The following is a 17,819-nucleotide window of genomic DNA, read 5'->3' on the forward strand; positions in this document are numbered from 1 at the left end:
TTCTTTCCCCTCACCCTTTGAGCTTTACTCCCGCAGCAATACACTCTGTCCAGTATTTCATACGTCCATGGTGAAACGTAATCAGTAAGCAAATTGACCAATCACGATTGAACAGTAAAGGCCTTTGCACGTACACTGCGCGACAACGATTCGTTCCGTGGTCCCTCTCGCGAGGCAAGGGGAGCGTAGCCTCTAACCAATCAGCCACTGCCACGCTGCCAGCTGATTGGTCACTTCTACGCTTCCCTTGCCCCGCGAGAGAGACCACGGAACGAATCGTTGTCGCAGAGTGTACAAAAATTTTAGTCGTAACCGTAAAGTCGTAAGAAAACTGACAAATCATAGTCGAGTATTCTTTCTGCGATAAAAAAATAATCAACTATGATTGGTCAGGTTTTCTTACGACCTTACGGTTACGACTAAAATTTTTGTACGTGCAAAGCATCGACATATATACAGGACTGAGCATCGCGATAGACAGGCGAGCGCCCGCTATAAAGAGAGAAGTACTACTGGGAGGACTATGTCTATCTCTTTTGCTAGTATCACATTGGTAATTTTGTTTCCCGCCTCGATGGGCGGGAAAACTACCCTGCAGCAATTGAATCCGACAGTACTAACTTCGGAAACTTGGCAATTGATGTAAACATTTTTCCGTTTTCTTGTTAGATAAAAAAACGAGGATTTTGAACATAGTCGTTCCTTATGATAATATTAAAACGATATCTTATGATGATATCAAATTTATTATTTAAGAGTATTATTTAAGGGTTGAATAAATTACGTAAATATCTCAATTGATAAATAAAATTACTAGATAAAATTACATATTTCATAATTCTATTATGTAATGTTACACTACAAAATGGAACAAGGTTTATTATTGGATGCATATGATCCCTGACAATACACATGTCCAAAAGACGTCCATAGAATATTTAGAGGACAGCCAAAGGATATTTTATGTCTTTTGGATATCCTCTCGATGACTTCTGAACATCTCTTGGACATGTGTGTTGTTAGGGGTGTTATTGGTGCCCATATAAAAATAAAAAAACAGTCAATGATTTGGCTCAAAACTTTTGTCAAAAGAATTACACTCTTTAAAACATCTACATTACGTTCTGAAAGCATTTTCTTTAGCTGCTTTACGTATAAAATTATCCTTTATATTTATATCTAACTTAATATAATCTTCCGATAATACTACATCTGTCATGTGAAGTAAAGCAAATTGGAAACAAAACTCTTCAAGTTCCTAAAAGTCATATTATATTCGACATGATATATATATATATATATATATATATATATATATATATATATATACACACAGGGTGTCCCATTTTAATCCATCCAATCGAATATCTCGAAAACCAAGCTTGAAAGAGAAAAATGTTTCAGACAAAAGTTGTATGGTTTCTAGGGGGACATAAGATGGTACCATTGGTTTGACCTTGAAGAATTATTTGAAGGTTACATGAAGGTCACCTTCAATTTCTTAAATGGAATCTACATTTTCTCATTACATATTCTTGTAGCTTATCTCGAGAGCTTTCCAAAACACTATAATAAAATATTTTTTTATTGAGTACTTTTCGAGTTATGAAGCTTGAAATCATTTCTTAATTTAACATAAACCGTAATATATCTAGTAAAATATTCATTTTTCGATTATCTTGCTTTAATACTTTTATGTACAAAATAATGAGAGGAATCAATTGGTGTAAAGAAAACACATAGTTATTTTTAAGAAAAAATATGTAATTTGCAATTAACAATTACATATTTTTTCTTTGAAACAACTATGAGTTTTTTTTTACACCATTGATTTCTCTCATTATTTTGTACATAAAAGTATTAAAGCAAGATAATCGAAAAATGAATATTTTACTAGATATATTACGGTTTATGTTAAATTAAGAAATGATTTCAAGCCTCATAACTCGAAAAGTACTCAATAAAAAAATATTTTATTATAGTGTTTTGGAAAGCTCTCGAGATAAGCTACAAGAATATGTAATGAGAAAATGTAGATTCCATTTAAGAAATTGAAGGTGACCTTCATGTGACCTTCAAATAACTCTTCAAGGTCAAACCAATGGTACCATCTTATGTCCCCCTAGAAACCATACAACTTTTGTCTGAAACATTTTTCTCTTTCAAGCTTGGTTTTCGAGATATTCGATTGGATGGATTAAAATGGGACACCCTGTATATATATATATGTAATAAATACATTATAATTAATGAATTCTAATAAGTAGTGATTAATTTCGAACTTACCTTAGCATTGTATTCGATCGCTTTATTGTACGAGAAAATTACATTTGACACAGTGATGGTCTTTTTTATTATTTGACTGCAATCTTTTATAAGATTGGCTTCACAATAGTTGTTGGCCAATTCCAAAAGATCTGTAAAAAAAGTGTCATTGCAATTTTTGAATTGTAAGTTCGTGATAATTTACGTTTATAGCTTCAATTACCAAATGCGTTCTCCGAAGGTAAATCGATTGTGCCGGTATATAAATATTTTAAGAAGGCTTTATAAACGATGTAAGAAAATTTATCTGATACGGTGAACACTGATGATAAATCCGATATACTGTCAAAAAATAATGCGTTGATATTATATAATAACTAAAGTTGAGAAATTCTCAAGTGCGAGTTTTTTTTCTAAATTTACCTTTGAATATTTTCAGCCCGATCATGTTGAAACATCTTTTTGAAATAATCGCAACGAATCTTAAGAATAGCCTTGTGAACGTAAATAGGTGGTCCGACTTGTATAGTAAAATCATTCGACAACTGAAAAACAATTATTAAATAATCTAATAATATCAAATTAATATAAAAATTATCATAAAAAATACGTAATTTCTCAATTTTCAAAATTTTTTTGCAAAAATCTACAAATCTCTTATATATAAATCTCTATATTCTTTTATACCAATCAGACTAATATGAGAAAATATGTATTATATATATTTAGTTTTATGCCATATAATGTAAAGAGTAACATATAACACAATAATAGGAAACATACCGGATCATCAAATGCTGCTTCTACAGATTCCAATATATTCAATATTTCTTCAATATTCGTAAACACAGTCAATGGCTTATACATGACTGTGTCCAAGTTACTGTACGCAAACATGTCGTGAATTGTCGAAAACTTCGTGGGAAACGGGCTGTTAATTCGATTGACATCAGGAGCGAATTTTCCCCATATATAGACAATCCTATTATGACCGACGGCAACACTCAAATTACGAAAAGCAGCGATATCCAAAACCTTTCCCATCTCGGGCACGTTCACCTATTGATCATATCTTTCCTTATTATTTTGTTTCTCATCCCACTCATCATGGCAATTATTAAAAAGTTTTTCATCAATAATTCATAAGTTACCATAATCGGACCAGAATGTCTCAATTTTTTAACGCCGATTTGTCCGTAAAAGTTATCGCCCCAGGCATAGATCTCTCCTTCATTTGTGAGTGCCAACGTATGATCAGATCCGCAGGCCAGCTTAACTGAAATGTCAATTTCCATCTCAATCATGAGAATGTTCGATATAATGCAAAATTCTTAAATATCAAATTTCAGAAATAAAAAATCACCTATTTTATTTGAGATTGTGATAATTTTGCGTGGACATCTGTAATATTTATCCGATTGAACGGTTGAAATCTGGCAGCTATCGTTATTGCCCCAACCATATATTTCGTTTTTATCAGTTATAACTATGTTGAATGATGGACCACACGCGATATAGACAACATTCTTATTCTCCAATTCATGTTTCACCTGACATGGCGTACTAATAAAAGTAACTATTTTTTCATCATTAATTTGCCCTTTATTTTGCCAATTATTTTCTCCCCAAGCATATACCTAAATTACAAACAATTATTTAGTTTATAAGAATAATTATATTATCATTATCATTGTGACAGTTTATAATCTTTTGCTTACTTTTCCATCACTAGTCAGAGCGAGAGAATGACGATATCCGCATGCGATGTCCAGGATATATTTTTCTCTTAAGCTGGCAACTTGAGTAAACGTGGATTCTTCAGGTATACTTACATCCCTTTTGTTTTCTATGAAGTTGCAGGAATAAACCTTTCAAAAATAGCATAGCAGTAATACATTTTTTTATTTCATTTTTTGAATCTCATTTAGAATGTTTAAATATGAAAGCAGTAATAGAAAAAACTTGACAAAAGATTAATGATAAAAATTGATACTATTTCCATCCTAAGTGATTTTTATTTTAATAAATTTATATAAATTCATGATGATTATATTATATAAATTCATGTTGATAGATGAAAAATAAATTGACTTATAATAAATTGATTGTTGTATAAATTCTACGTTAATAGATATAAAAAAATGGACGCTTTCTTACATTTTTAACATATTACGGAACTATAATGTAGTATGTGTGTGTATATTGCTGTCATTTGTACAAAAACCATATTGAATATATAAAGAATGAAAAATGATGCAATCTTTGCTTTTCCTTGTTCATCAGGGATTGCTTTTCAAAATTTTTTTCATATTTTTTCTCTAATTAAGAAAATAAAAATTACCTCATTGCAATCTTTCATATTCTATAATCGTAATTTTAAAAATATTTGAAATTGAATGTTGAAATAAACATTATGATCAAATATATCTGTACTTATAATTAAAACAATTTAATTATTTAATATATATTCTTAATTAATTTATCTACTTATATTTCATTATGATTTTATATACATGTATGTAAAATTTTCATTTCCATTTGTTGCCAAAGAAATAAGAAAAATTCATAATTTAGGAAGGATATAAAAAAAACCTCCGAATATAAATCTTATCTTTCAAGTTAAAATTTGCTTCTAAAAACTTAAATATATCAAGGCATATTCAAGAAATATAAACTCTTTGAAATACCTCTCCCTCTTCTGTAAGAGCCAGAATTAAAAAATGGTTATGAGCAAAGGTTTTTATGTTTTTTCCACACAATTCGTTAATTTTTTTAAGATAGGTAGTATGTGTGTCATCAAACTCTGAAGAATAATCAAAACTGTAGACATTCTTATCCTTTGTCACAATTATAGCCTTGCCATTCTGCTCTGTTTCAAAATGTCAGGTATAAGTAACAATATCACTTAGAAAAAAGCCAATACGAAAAGAAAAAAAGAAATCTTACGAAATATCATAATCATGTGAATTTGTAGGATAAATTCTAGCTTTAACAGCCAGAAGAATGGCCAATTTTTAAGATCCATTAAAATCCTCTCTGCTAGAATGCTTTGCAAGATTCTTTTCTCATATTTTTGCATTTTACTGCAAATAATTGATCACTTTCAGTTTAGTTACCTATTTCACTATGATTTATATTAGTTGTATTTCATGCATCGCAAACTTCTTGTTTTAATCCATTTTCTTACCACTATATGCAATTATTTTGACATCACTATCACTCAATAGTAACTTATATAAAAAGGAAGAAAAAACAAGATTGTCAAACCTACTTTTTTATATTAGTTGTTGTTTCTGAATTTCTCTTCTCTACAGCTTCCGGAGAACAGGATTTTTTCGACGATATCGACACGATAGTATCGCGACTTTGTGTCGCTGCTATTTGCATAAACTTAGCCTGCATATTCATGTCTAACTTAATATCTTCCAATAATGTGTTAGCTGTCATATGACGTAGAATAAACTGGAAGCAAAACTCCTCGAGTTCCTAAAATTCACATGATATTCGACATTACATACATATATTGTATATATATAAAATAAATTGCACTTAATGAATTCCAACATTAGCCATTAACCCTAAACTGTAATACTTACCTTAGCATTGTATACAACCGCTTCATCATAGAAGAATGCTACATTTGATAAAGTGATGTCTTGTTTTATCACTTGGATACAATATTTTTTAAGATTGGGTTCACAATACATGTCGGCCAACTCCATAAGTTCTGTAAAAAAGTGTCATTGTAGTATTTGAATTGTAAGTTTGTGATAGTTTACGTTTATAGCTTCAATTACCTAATGCATTCTCCGAAGGTAAATCGATTGTGCCGGTATATAAATATTTTAAGAAGGCTTTATAAACGATGTAAGAAAATTTATCCCGTACAGTGAACATTAATAATGAAGCAGATTTACTGTCAAGAAACAATGTGACATTATGTAATAACTAAAATTGAGAAATTCTCAAGTACCAGTTTTTTCTCTAAATTTACCTTCGAATATTTTCAGACCAATCATGTTGAAACATCTTTTTGAAATATTCGCAACGAATCCTAAGTATAAACTTATGAACATAAATAGATTGTCCTTCAACTTGTATGATAAAATCGCTTGTTAACTGAAGAACAAAAATTATTAAATAAATTAATAATATTAGATTAATATAAAAATTATCATAAAAAGTACGTAATTTTTCACTCTTAATATTATAATTCAATAATATATGATTGAGTGAATCCAGAAGTCTCGATCAAAACCATCAATACATAATATAATTTTTCTATGTAGAAAAAAAATTTTTAATTTGTTTTTACAAAAATCCACAAATCTCATATATATAAGAGATTTGTGGATATATATATATATATATATATATATATATATATATATATAAATCTCTATATTATTTTACACCAATCAGACTAATGTAAGAAAATATGTATTATATATATATATATATATATATATATATATATATATATATATATTTAGGTTTATGCTGTATATTTCAAAAAAGTACATACAAAATAATAAAAAACATACCGGATCATCAAATGCTGCTCCTATCGATTCCAATATATTCAATACTTCTTCAACATACTTGTAATCATTCGTAAACAGAGTCAATGGCTTGTATATCATTTTCCAGCCATTGTACGCATGCAAGAAGTCATGAATCCTCGAAAACTTTGTGGGAAGTGGGGTTTTAGAATGACGCTTACTACCATTATAATTATAAACTAAATAACTATCATTATAATTACTATCATTATACTTATAAACTAATTCACCCCATACATAGATAGTTCCATCATACCCGACAGCAACGCTCGAAAAACGCAAGGCAGCGATATCTAAAACTTTTCCCATCTCGGGCACATTCACCTGTCGATCGTATCTTTTCTTATCATTTTGTTCCTTGTCCTACTCATCACGGTAATTATTAAAGTGTTTCATCAATAATTCACGAGTTACCTTCGAAATTTCAGGAAATTTAATAAAATAATAATCATATTGGCCGATTTGTCCGAAATGGTTACTGCCCCAGGCATAGATATCTCCTTTATTAGTAAGTACCAATGTATGATCATATCCACAGGTCACCTTAACTGAAACATCATTCCATTTCCATGAGGATGTTCGATAATAAAACATTCTTAAAAATCAAATCTCAAAAATAAAAAATCACCTATTTTATCCCAGATTGTACTGCAGATGATAATTCGCAGTGGGCAACAATGTGACGCATTGTTTCGCATCTTGTTTCTATCATTTTCGCCCCAACTATATATTTCGTTTTTATCAGTTATAACTATGTTGCATAATAAATCACACGCGATATAGACAACATTCTTATTCTCCAATTCATGTTTCACCTGAAATGGCGTACTAATAAAACTAAATCCGCTTTCATCATTAATTTGCCCATAATTATTTTCTCCCCAAGCATATACCTAAATTACAAACAATTATTTAGTTTATAAGAATGATTATTATCGTTATATATTGTGACAGTTTATAATCTTTTGCTTACCTTTCCATCGCTAGTCAGAGCGAGAGAATGACCTCTGCCACATGCGATGTCCACAATACGTTTCTCGCTTAAATTAGGGACTAGAGTAGGCGTGGATATTTTTATATGCTCGTCAGGTACGTAAGTACCAGAACTATCATAAGTATCCCATAAGTTCCAGCTTTCAAATTCCCAGTAATAAACCTTTCAAAGATAGTATAATACACTTTTTGATAGATAGTATAATTCTTCAAAGATAGTATAATTCTCTTTTTTAAATCTTATTTTATATTTAAAATGTTACATGAAAGCATCTAAAGATTTAACAAAAGATTAATGATAAAGTCTGATATTATTTTACGCTTGGTATTTTTATATGCTTTTAAAATCATGAAACTACAGTTTTATATATGTAGAAATTTAAATTTACATTGTCCCCTAAGAAAAATGCATGATTTAAGGAGGATATAGAACCTCCTAATACAAATCTTATCTTTCAAACAAGTTAAAATTTGTTTCCAGATACTCAGATATCATTAAGGCACATTCAAGGAATATAAACTTTTTGATATACCTCTCCCTCTTCTGTAAGCGCCAGGATGAAAAAATTGCTGTGAGCTAAGGTTTTTATGTTTTTCCCACATAATTCTTTTATTTTTTTGGGGTAGATTGCAGTATGTAAGTCATCAGGATCTGAATAACTTAAGCTATAGACATTCTTGTCCTTTGTCACAATTATAGCCTCATTGTCATCTATTTCAAAATGTCACGATGTAAATAACAATATCACATAACAAATAAAAAACAACATGGAAAGAAAATGATAAATCTTACCATATACTAGAACCATATGAATTTGTGAGATAAATTCTGGCTTTAAAAAATGGAAAAGCAGCGAATTTTTAAGATCCATTGGAATTATTTTCTCTGCTGGAACGTATTGCAAGATTCTCTTCTGATATTCCTGCATTTCACTGCAAATATTTGATCACTTTCAGTTTAGTCACCTATTCATTCACTTTAATTTGTATTAGTTGTATTTCATGTCATTGCAAGCTTCTTATTTTCATTTATTTTCTTACCGGCATGTGCGATTATTTTGATATCGCTATCACCCAGTAACATTTGTATAAAAAGGAAGAAAAAAAAATAAGATTGTCAAACTTACTCTTCTTTATTAGTTGTTGAATTTCTCTCCTTTACATCTTTCGGGAAACAGAATGTTTGCGATTTCAACATGATAGTAACGCGACTTTGTGTTGGCGTAATTTTTGACCAGCGGTTGAAAAATCTTTATATTTTTCTTATTATTTTTCTTTCAGATCAAATTGAAACGCTCTTATTACTATCCTCTGATGCTCTTATAATATCTTCTCAGAAAGATCAAATTAAACGATAATGTAAGATGGCGGTGGGATTATGAAATAGTTACTACGCCGTCAAAAAATGACAAGCCGGGAGCGGAATGCTTGGCGATCGATATCAGGTTTGCAAATAAAGGCCCCAGAAGATACCGAGACGAGAACCGTATATTGTTCAAGTACACAGCAATCGTGGAACAAAGGAGGAACAAGCGAAGCTAAATTATCACCAATGGCCTCAAATCGAACTCGCAGCAATAATATTGCCCCAGGTAAACGATCACCACCATAAGATACAACGCCCAACCTTGAATACTTGTGTTAACAGTGTTAATACACTTCTTCTTCTTCTTCTTTAATTTTTTGGCACTGGATCGATTAGTCCACACTGCCAGGGAGCAGACTCAAAATCCTGTTCTTCTTGATTTTTTTAAAATGTCCTTGCATAAATCTTGGCACTGTTCATTGTCACGATGTAAATAACAATATCACATAACAAATAAAATTATTTTATATGTCTATATGACAGGCACGAAGGAAAGTCATAATCGGATAATTATATAAGGAGACGGAAAATACACAACACGGGATGTTAGTCTCCTCCAGGTTCCTCCTCAAAGATGTTATTAGCTTTGGACGGTGAGAGGCGTATAACGGACAACTCCACAATATAATCTATGTCTTGCACCGGGGAACCACAATCACATGCAGGAGATCCGACCAAATTACTCCTGTGGAGGCTGAAATTAAGATTATAATGATTAGAGCGTATTCTACAAAATGTGGCAATCTCCGCGCGTCCAAGATCGAGCTTGATAAACCATGGGACAAAGGAGAAGGGACCATATCGATCAAAATATAAAGAGCCCTTGTGAAGGGCTTGCGAGGACAAGAAGCGGATGGAAGTTCTCCTCACCGCTGCAAACAGGTCTGAATACGGGATAAGGTATTCCGAGCATACGCCTTCCTCCGTTGCCTCCTCGGCAAGGAAATCCGCAGTCTCATTTCCTAAAATTCCCGCATGCGCGGGAATTCAACACAGGATTATATCGATGCCCTGAAGTCTGGCCGATCTGAGTTTATTTCTAAGAACAAGGATTAGGTAATTGAGATCCCTGTCTAATCTACCCACGGATTTCGTTTCCAGGACAGTGGGGGTAGATTTCGACCCCCACTCCATCTAATAGAGCATCGGGACTCGGGACTCGTTCGTTCCCGAGCCTCTATTCTCGATAACAGCGCTCCCGATAATCTGACTCTCGAGAATCCAGTCTCGCTGTCGGGAACGAGCGGGAGTGAGAGCAGATTTGCACGCCTCTACCTATATGACAGAATATAAACTTTAAATTTTTAGATAAAAGAAACGGATTCGAGACTATTCTATTCGCCTCTTCTCCATTTCTAAAACTTACCGAAATTTTGGAAAAATCAATTTTTTAAATCTCAAGAATACTCTTGCTCTGAACCATCGAAAATAAAAGGCGAGAGAATCCAACGGAAGAGGAGGGGATTCCGAGGACTGGGTAATAACCTCAAATGATCCCCGAGAAAATCTCTCGTATTGAAGTGAAAGCGAATTGAAATATTTGCTACTAGGATGGACTTTATTAAAGTTACTACTAGGATGGACTTTATTAAAGGAAGAGGCTTACTCAAGCTCAATCCCAATGTGGCGCCCCCAGACCGATGTCAGGCATCTTCTCCGCCACATCATCACGATTTACGCTTCTTACTTGCTTTGAAATTGCCACGAGTTGCACTACGAGGTGGATCGGATTCCACTATTACAGGCAGGGAATCCCCGGGACGACAACGACGATGACGGACGAGACGACAACGGCTGAGATGGGGAGGGCTGCAAAACATAATCATTATTAGTATCAATAATCATTTAGGGAGGGAGAAAGGCAGCTATCCGATTGAGGCAATCTTCGTCATTTTGAATAAGCTTATGGTTAGGATGTGAAAAGGAGAAAGGATTAGTTTTTTTACTATTACGAGGGGGGGGGGACAGCTCCCCCCCAGGTCTTATATAGGCATAAAAGTCAGTCACCAGGAAAAAATTTTATTCTTGCCACGTGTTCGGTATGCGGCAGTCAATATGGCGGATCTTTACTGCGCTAAATTCCACAGTAATATAGATATCTCGGAATCTATAGGTTGTGTTCTTTTACTCAAAATCCGAGTACTGCACGTTTCCCGACGAATTTCCCTCCGCAACACAAGTCTTCTTCGATTCTTCAATTAGCTCTATTTCTTCGATCGACAACGCTCCCCACTACCAGCGCACCACTACACACGTCCGCTCACGACGCTGGTTCAATATTCTCCGTGTTAACACACGACCGAAGAATTAGGAAGAATGGCGACTGCTTGCTCAAGAATGCTGCCGATAATCGTAGTCCCTCACTTCAGGCCACGCCCTCACCTCAAAACCACTGAGTGGTTGCCGCGTCCTGTGTGCGGTATCCCTATAAGACACAATATTCCTAAAATATTGTATAAATATTATTAACAGTTAATAATATTTATACAATATCCTAGGAATATTGTGTGCTTATAGGGATAGGCCTAAGTCTTTTGTATATTGTCTTACAATAATAAAAATATAAAAAAAATAATTGAAAATGAGCGAAAAACAATTCCTTTGTAGCATAAAAGTTTGTTTCGTTTCTCTTTTACATTGGCGCATATACGCCAATACCGTAGTCCTTCTTAGAAATAGGAGTCTGGACTATCTTATATATTTAATTCATGGATTCATACCTATTCTATGTCGTATCACAAGATATAAATAAGAAGTTAAAAGACACTTCAATCGCGAAAGATACTGTAATCTTCCAATGTAATGTTTAAAGATGAAATAAATATTTTTATTTTTATTTACAAAAAACAAAATGTCTGATGGGGTAAAAACATTTTTAACCGTATTTCTATAAATCTTAATTAGCAAATCTTAAACAGCAAATTGATCTTTGATATTCATCAATAATTTTTGATTATTTCTATCCAATATATTCCCTTCTTCGGGTCCTTGGATTATTATGGTTTATTGCATTCCTTTGTCCTAACATCATAAGGATTTGTCATGCTTCTTTCTTTCCATGGAGTTCATCGGAATACTTTCTATGGACACTTGTTCTCGGGTATAGATATTCAAATCACTGTAGTTGCCTCTTTTCTATTTTCTGGATTACTGTCTCTTTTTCATTTTATTCAAAAATATTAATATAATTAATATATATGATTTTGTATATAATTAATGTAATGTATATAATTTTGTAAAATAATATATATATATAATTTTGGTATCTCTTAGTCTAACTCTTCTCCTTCAACCTGTCCGGCATGGGTGACCCTACTACCCAGGTAGCAGAGTGACGTCAAATGACATCTTAATAACGTTTTAATGACGCCATTGTACGTCATTAAGACGTCTAGAGACGTCATCTTGCTACCTGGATAGTAACTACGGCCGATATTTATAATTCACTCTTATATTTAAGATTGTCTCAAATAAGTTGGACAATGTTATACAAGTATTTTAATAACTGAAATCTTAAGACGCGATCTAAGAATATATTTAAAATGATCTAAAAATATAAGAATAATCTATATGAATGTCGGCGTACATTATCGCCGGCAGGTCTCAGGTTCACGAAAATATGCAAATCTCCTCACCCGGCAAAAACCTTTGTTAAGGTGGAGATACATCGAGGAGAAAAAATTTTTTTTAATTTTTAAAATTTTATTTTTCTTTTAATAGAGATAAATTTAATTTTCTTTTAATACAGATTTCCAAACAGGAAATATAATACATATGTAAAATATATATTACATAATTATAATATATATTACATAATTATAATATATACAACAAAATTATAATATATACAATTGTAAATTACAATTAATTTTAAAAAGCAATGTTCGAAATAATTGATTTTAAAACTAATTATTGCGTGCAATTAATTTTTACTTTTAAATAGATATATTTTAATGTTATAAATCGCGTATTTACAAAATAATTTATATTTCTTAGATATAAACTTTTAAAAATATGATAAATAAAAAAATTCTATTTTTTTATACACAAAATATTTAAATAACTATATTAATATAAAATGTTTTATAAAATATAAGAAGTATCTGAAAATATTAATTAATAAAAAAATGTATAAATGTTTTAATTATTTTAAAATAAAATGTAATACTTTTTATAAATATATGTATTATGTATATGTTACAATTTAAAATCACTATTGAAAATAAAATTATTATCAAAGAAACAAAACGAAACATGAAATATGTATATTTTAAATATATATAATATATATAAATATATAATATATATAAATATATACTATTGATAAATAATTTATATATTGTTGCGTCCGATATATATCGAACGATATATATCGAACGCGCGCGACACAATCGGCAGACGCTCACGCTCATGCACTCGTAACTAATAATAACGCGATTTAAGATGCACAAGAATTTTAATAAATCGCGAGTAACATACAAAAATTCAGAATAATCGTAAAACGGATCACAAATAGACGCGCGTCCGTAAACGCCCGCTTGACAGCTGGGCTCAAACTCTCTGATAGTGGTTGTTTATAACAATATCTTGACAACATGCACGGCGATCTTCTTCGAAAGAATTCAACGGGTGACGAATACATTCAGCGGGATGGGACGCGGGGACGCAACAATATAATAATTAATAAATGTGATAAATAATTTATATTAATGACTTACATCATATCTTATTGATCCATCCATTTCCAAAACCTCCTTTTTCCTTTTGCTTTCTTCGTTTTTTTCTTGTCGGCACTTCAATCCTCGTTGCACTCATTTGAATTCCTCGTTGCACCTGCAATTGTGTTTAGAAAAAGAATTTGATAATATATGAAACATTTCACATCACTACTTCACTGCTCAAGAGTCACTGAGCAAATGATCGTAAAAGTCAAAAATATTACCGCGGTACTGTTTATATCGCCAAGATTGACTATGTAAAGAAAGAATTTAATAATATGTGAAACGTCACTACTCAAGGTCACTGTGTGATAATAAAGCCGTGTAACATATTAACATTAGCGCGATATTGTTTATCAAGATCGAACACAGTGTTATTGATAATTCTCTCGTTGCGTATTTTCTGTAATATAAAATATTTGTGCGAGGAATATTAAATTATAGAAGTATTTTAATGATTTTATTGATTAAGATTAATTGATTATTTATTAAACTATACATTATGAAGTCATTCATTATGCTAATTATTTGCATCTATAATTCGATTGTTTTACTTCATGTTCTCTCACAATTTCTCCCTTCTCTAAATTATATTTAGATTGCCAAATAGAATGATAAAATAATACGGAATGGAATATATTTGTGACTCTAAGTATTAAAAAAATAATTATTGTCCGTAAAGATTGCAAACATCGATGTGATTATTTAATATGTTGGATTCCTATCACATTAAATCGATTCTCGATTAAATTTTATATTGTTTAATTAACCAGGATTGAGAAGGAGAAAATTTAAAGCATTGGTCAAAATATATTTAATTCTAATATTGTTAAAGAAATATAATAAATATCAAAATCATAATATATTTAATTCTCTTGTCTCCTTTCATATATCCTCTGTTTCAATTTTTATTCACAGTGATGAATGATTACGATTCGATAAATATTTATCGTTGCGATACAGTTTCATGTCGTTTATCAAAAGTTAATTAATTTTTAATTATTAATATTTATAGCAAATTATGTTTCGATACTAATCGTAATCGTGTTTAGTACAAAAATTACAATATACAAAGCGTTTTTCACCACTACTTTATTACTCGAGAGTCATCGTACGAATGATGACAAGGCCGTAACGTATAGTGTGCTACTGTTTATATTTTATATTGCCAAAGTAGAACACCGTGTTATCGATAATTCGTTGCCGAAATATTTTATATATTATAAAATATGCATTAACACGGAATATTAAATTATACAAGTATTTTAATTTATTGAGTAAAATTGATTATTTATTAAACAATTTATCACGGAGCCTTTCGTTAATTCTTTGCATCTATAATTCGATTGTTTTACTTCGTGTTCTCTCACAATCCAAATTATATTTAGATTATCAAGTAGAACGATAAAGTAATAAAATAATACGAATGAAATATATTTGTGACTTTAAGTATTAAAATAATAATTATTATACGTAAAGTTTGCAACAATCGAAGTGGTTGTTTAATATTTTGGATTCATTTAATTGATTCTCGATTAAGTGATATATTGTTTAATTAACAAGGATTGAGAAAATTTAAAACATTGATTGAAATATATTTAATTCTAATATTGTTAAGAAATATTATATTAAGCATTAATATTGTTAAGAAATATTGAAAGAAATATTATAATAAGCATCGCTGATCGAAGGATCATAACATAATTAATTCTCTTATCCTCTTTTATGTATCTCCTGTTTCAATTTTTATTCACAGTAATGAATGATTGCGATTCGATAAATTTATTATTGCGATACAATTTCCTGTCGTTTATTAAAAGTAAATTAATTTTCATTAATATTTATTAATATTTAGCAAAATATATATTTATTAATATTTAGCAAATTATATATATTTATTAATATTTAGCAAATTATGTTTGGATACTAATCGTAATTGTGCTTAAATAAAAAATTTCAATATACAAAGCGTTTCGCACACCACTACTTTATTATTCGAGTGTCACCGTGCAAATGATGACAAGGCCGTGACTTGTAAATAATAGCGCGCTCACTGTCAAGGCCAGACATGATATTATTAATAATTCTCTGTCGAAATATTTTATGTATTACTGAATATACACGTAGAATTTTAAATTATAGGTAGTATCATCTAAAAGCAGGCTATGGCATCTCTCAGTCTTCTCTCTGTAGCTATACTCCTCCTGCGATTTATCTTTATTATCCTTATCTTTTCAGAGAACGCTTGAATACTTATTTTTTGTATTCAATTCATTTTACTGATCGAGTTTTATCGAATAAAATTTTAAAAGCTTTAGAAATAGCCAATTAATACATTTGATAAATTGTACATATGAAATATTTATATACAATTATTTCATTTTTCTTTGTAAATATACTTTACAAGAACTCTAGTTTTCCTTCTTTCTTTCATTAATGTGATTATTCACAATACAATTTTTCAAATAATTCTATATTTATCCAATAATGTTAAATTAATGAAAATTTAGTACATTCAAAAATAGGGAAAAATAGAATAAAATGTGCATACATAATAGAATTATTGGTTCAAACACTTTTCATTTTATTTTTCTTACATTTATCATACATAAGATTCGGGAAATTCGAATGTGATATCCCGTCCAGTCAATTGCTTATACACTGAAGCAAAAGTGTCAACCTGTGAAAAGACATTGAAATATAGTTATCTGTTGTACAATAGAATGATATCATATAAATACAGTTGTGCACAAAAAGAAGAATAAATAAACCTTGTGTTCGATGTTTGTCTGCTCATTTTTATCAAGATGAACTTTAATAAGCTGCGATCCATCAAGTTTCACTCTGATACGCTTGCCAACGATTTCTACAGGATACACTAAATCCTCCAATATTGCATCATAGACAGAAGTCAAAGTGCGGCTAAATAAAGATTATATAATATTAATGCACACATATAGAAATTTATAAACAATTTTTTATGACATGTTAATTGTTCTCTTTTATTCTCTTACCTTCTGGGACGTTTCTGCTTATTCTTGGTGCGAGTTTTCCTTGTTGGTTTGGGCAAGATTTTACGTTCGCCAATAAACATTACATGTTTTCCAGAAAATTTCTTCTCCAATTCACGTACTAGCCTTGTTTGAATTTTCTGGAATGCTTTTAACTTTGGCATTGGCACATATATAATGATTGACTGTAAAAAAACAAAATTGTTATGGCTTTCTTGAGAAATATATTATAATTTATAGCAAAACATGTATATCCAAATATATAAATATTTAAAAAAAAATATTGATAATATGAAACTATGCTTGCAAAGTATAAAAATTTTTTCTTACATATTTTTGTATACTTGAGCATGAAAAGATTAAGTTTGCAGTTTTGATAGAAAAATAAAAGCATATTGGAAGAGATATTGTGTATAATATACAAACTACATGAATTAATAAAAATTTACCTTCTTGTTGTTCGTTTCAATTTCTTTTGCTTTAGTGATGTAGAGTTCCCTCAACTGCGATTTGAGATCGCTATTCATTTCCAATTCGAGAAGAGCTTGAGAAACGCTAATCTCGAACTGGTCGGGCTCAGCCCCACCGCTTTTAATTATCTTTGCATTCGTCGTTAACATCTGAAAAGATTTTGGGGTTAAGACATTATTGTAACACGTCAAAATCATGAAGCTTAACGTAGTCTATAATCACAATATGCGATTTAAATTATTATATACTTATATAATACAGTATTTTACACTCAAATATTATATTTTATTCATATTTATGAAAAAACGCATACCTTGCTCGTCTCTTCCTCTTTACGGATTTTCGTCTCTACACGTCTTTCGAACCACGAGGTTCGATCTTACTAGAATCAATATTATCATCGGAGCACGAGTCCCTGAAAGTGAAGTATGCC

At 30.8% G+C, this 17,819-nt stretch overlaps 2 protein-coding genes across 9 annotated transcripts; both read right to left on the bottom strand.

Moving 5' to 3' along the window:
• Positions 1-1,064: 1,064 nt before the first annotated feature.
• Positions 1,065-11,462, bottom strand: LOC105249500. 8 transcript variants are annotated; one of them, XM_011255023.3, is made up of 23 exons: positions 11,194-11,462; positions 10,874-10,995; positions 8,948-9,880; positions 8,614-8,753; positions 8,354-8,532; positions 7,801-7,983; positions 7,456-7,720; positions 7,242-7,375; positions 6,810-7,151; positions 6,260-6,384; positions 6,063-6,181; positions 5,862-5,992; positions 5,537-5,751; positions 5,212-5,348; positions 4,953-5,134; positions 3,984-4,133; positions 3,629-3,902; positions 3,417-3,541; positions 3,049-3,324; positions 2,689-2,810; positions 2,489-2,607; positions 2,287-2,417; positions 1,065-1,258 (listed from the first exon to the last, which is right to left on the bottom strand). In XM_011255023.3, exons 3-23 carry the CDS (start codon positions 9,016-9,018, stop codon positions 1,118-1,120), a joined length of 3,561 nt encoding a protein of 1,186 aa, XP_011253325.2. In that variant the 5' UTR covers positions 9,019-9,880; positions 10,874-10,995; positions 11,194-11,462; the 3' UTR covers positions 1,065-1,117. The 8 variants fall into 8 exon arrangements, 7 of the variants coding, with proteins under 7 accessions (XP_011253325.2, XP_019882588.2, XP_019882589.2 ...); XM_020027029.2 differs by having other exon boundaries at positions 6,810-6,987; positions 7,084-7,151; positions 10,874-11,462; XM_020027030.2 differs by having other exon boundaries at positions 6,810-6,953; positions 7,065-7,151; positions 10,874-11,462.
• Positions 11,463-16,461: 4,999 nt separating this feature from the next.
• On the bottom strand, positions 16,462-17,789 carry LOC105249623 (40S ribosomal protein S7). Its single transcript, XM_011255217.3, has 5 exons — positions 17,700-17,789; positions 17,365-17,535; positions 16,919-17,100; positions 16,676-16,826; positions 16,462-16,584 (listed from the first exon to the last, which is right to left on the bottom strand). The coding sequence occupies exons 2-5, from the start codon at positions 17,533-17,535 to the stop codon at positions 16,507-16,509; spliced, it is 582 nt and encodes a 193-aa protein (XP_011253519.1). The 5' UTR covers positions 17,700-17,789; the 3' UTR covers positions 16,462-16,506.
• Between the last annotated feature and the right edge of the window lie 30 nt (positions 17,790-17,819).

Source organism: Camponotus floridanus, unplaced genomic scaffold, assembly GCF_003227725.1.
Source record: "Camponotus floridanus strain SB8 unplaced genomic scaffold, Cflo_v7.5 scaffold38, whole genome shotgun sequence".
NCBI lineage: Eukaryota > Metazoa > Arthropoda > Insecta > Hymenoptera > Formicidae > Camponotus > Camponotus floridanus.

Excerpts from the sequence above, each read along its gene's own strand:
- LOC105249623 (XM_011255217.3), bottom strand. The coding sequence starts at position 17,535 with ATGTTAACGACGAATGCAAAGATAATTAAAAGCGGTGGGGCTGAGCCC. Across the intron at positions 17,101-17,364 it reads TTGAAACGAACAACAAGAAG|TCAATCATTATATATGTGCC; the intron begins GTAAATTTTTAT and ends GTTTTTTTACAG. Across the intron at positions 16,827-16,918 it reads AAGCAGAAACGTCCCAGAAG|CCGCACTTTGACTTCTGTCT; the intron begins GTAAGAGAATAA and ends ATCTTTATTTAG.
- LOC105249500 (XM_011255023.3), bottom strand. The coding sequence starts at position 9,018 with ATGTTGAAATCGCAAACATTCTGTTTCCCGAAAGATGTAAAGGAGAGA. Across the intron at positions 5,349-5,536 it reads ACAACAACTAATATAAAAAA|TAAAATGCAAAAATATGAGA; the intron begins GTAGGTTTGACA and ends AATTATTTGCAG. Across the intron at positions 3,903-3,983 it reads CTCTGACTAGTGATGGAAAA|GTATATGCTTGGGGAGAAAA; the intron begins GTAAGCAAAAGA and ends TTTGTAATTTAG.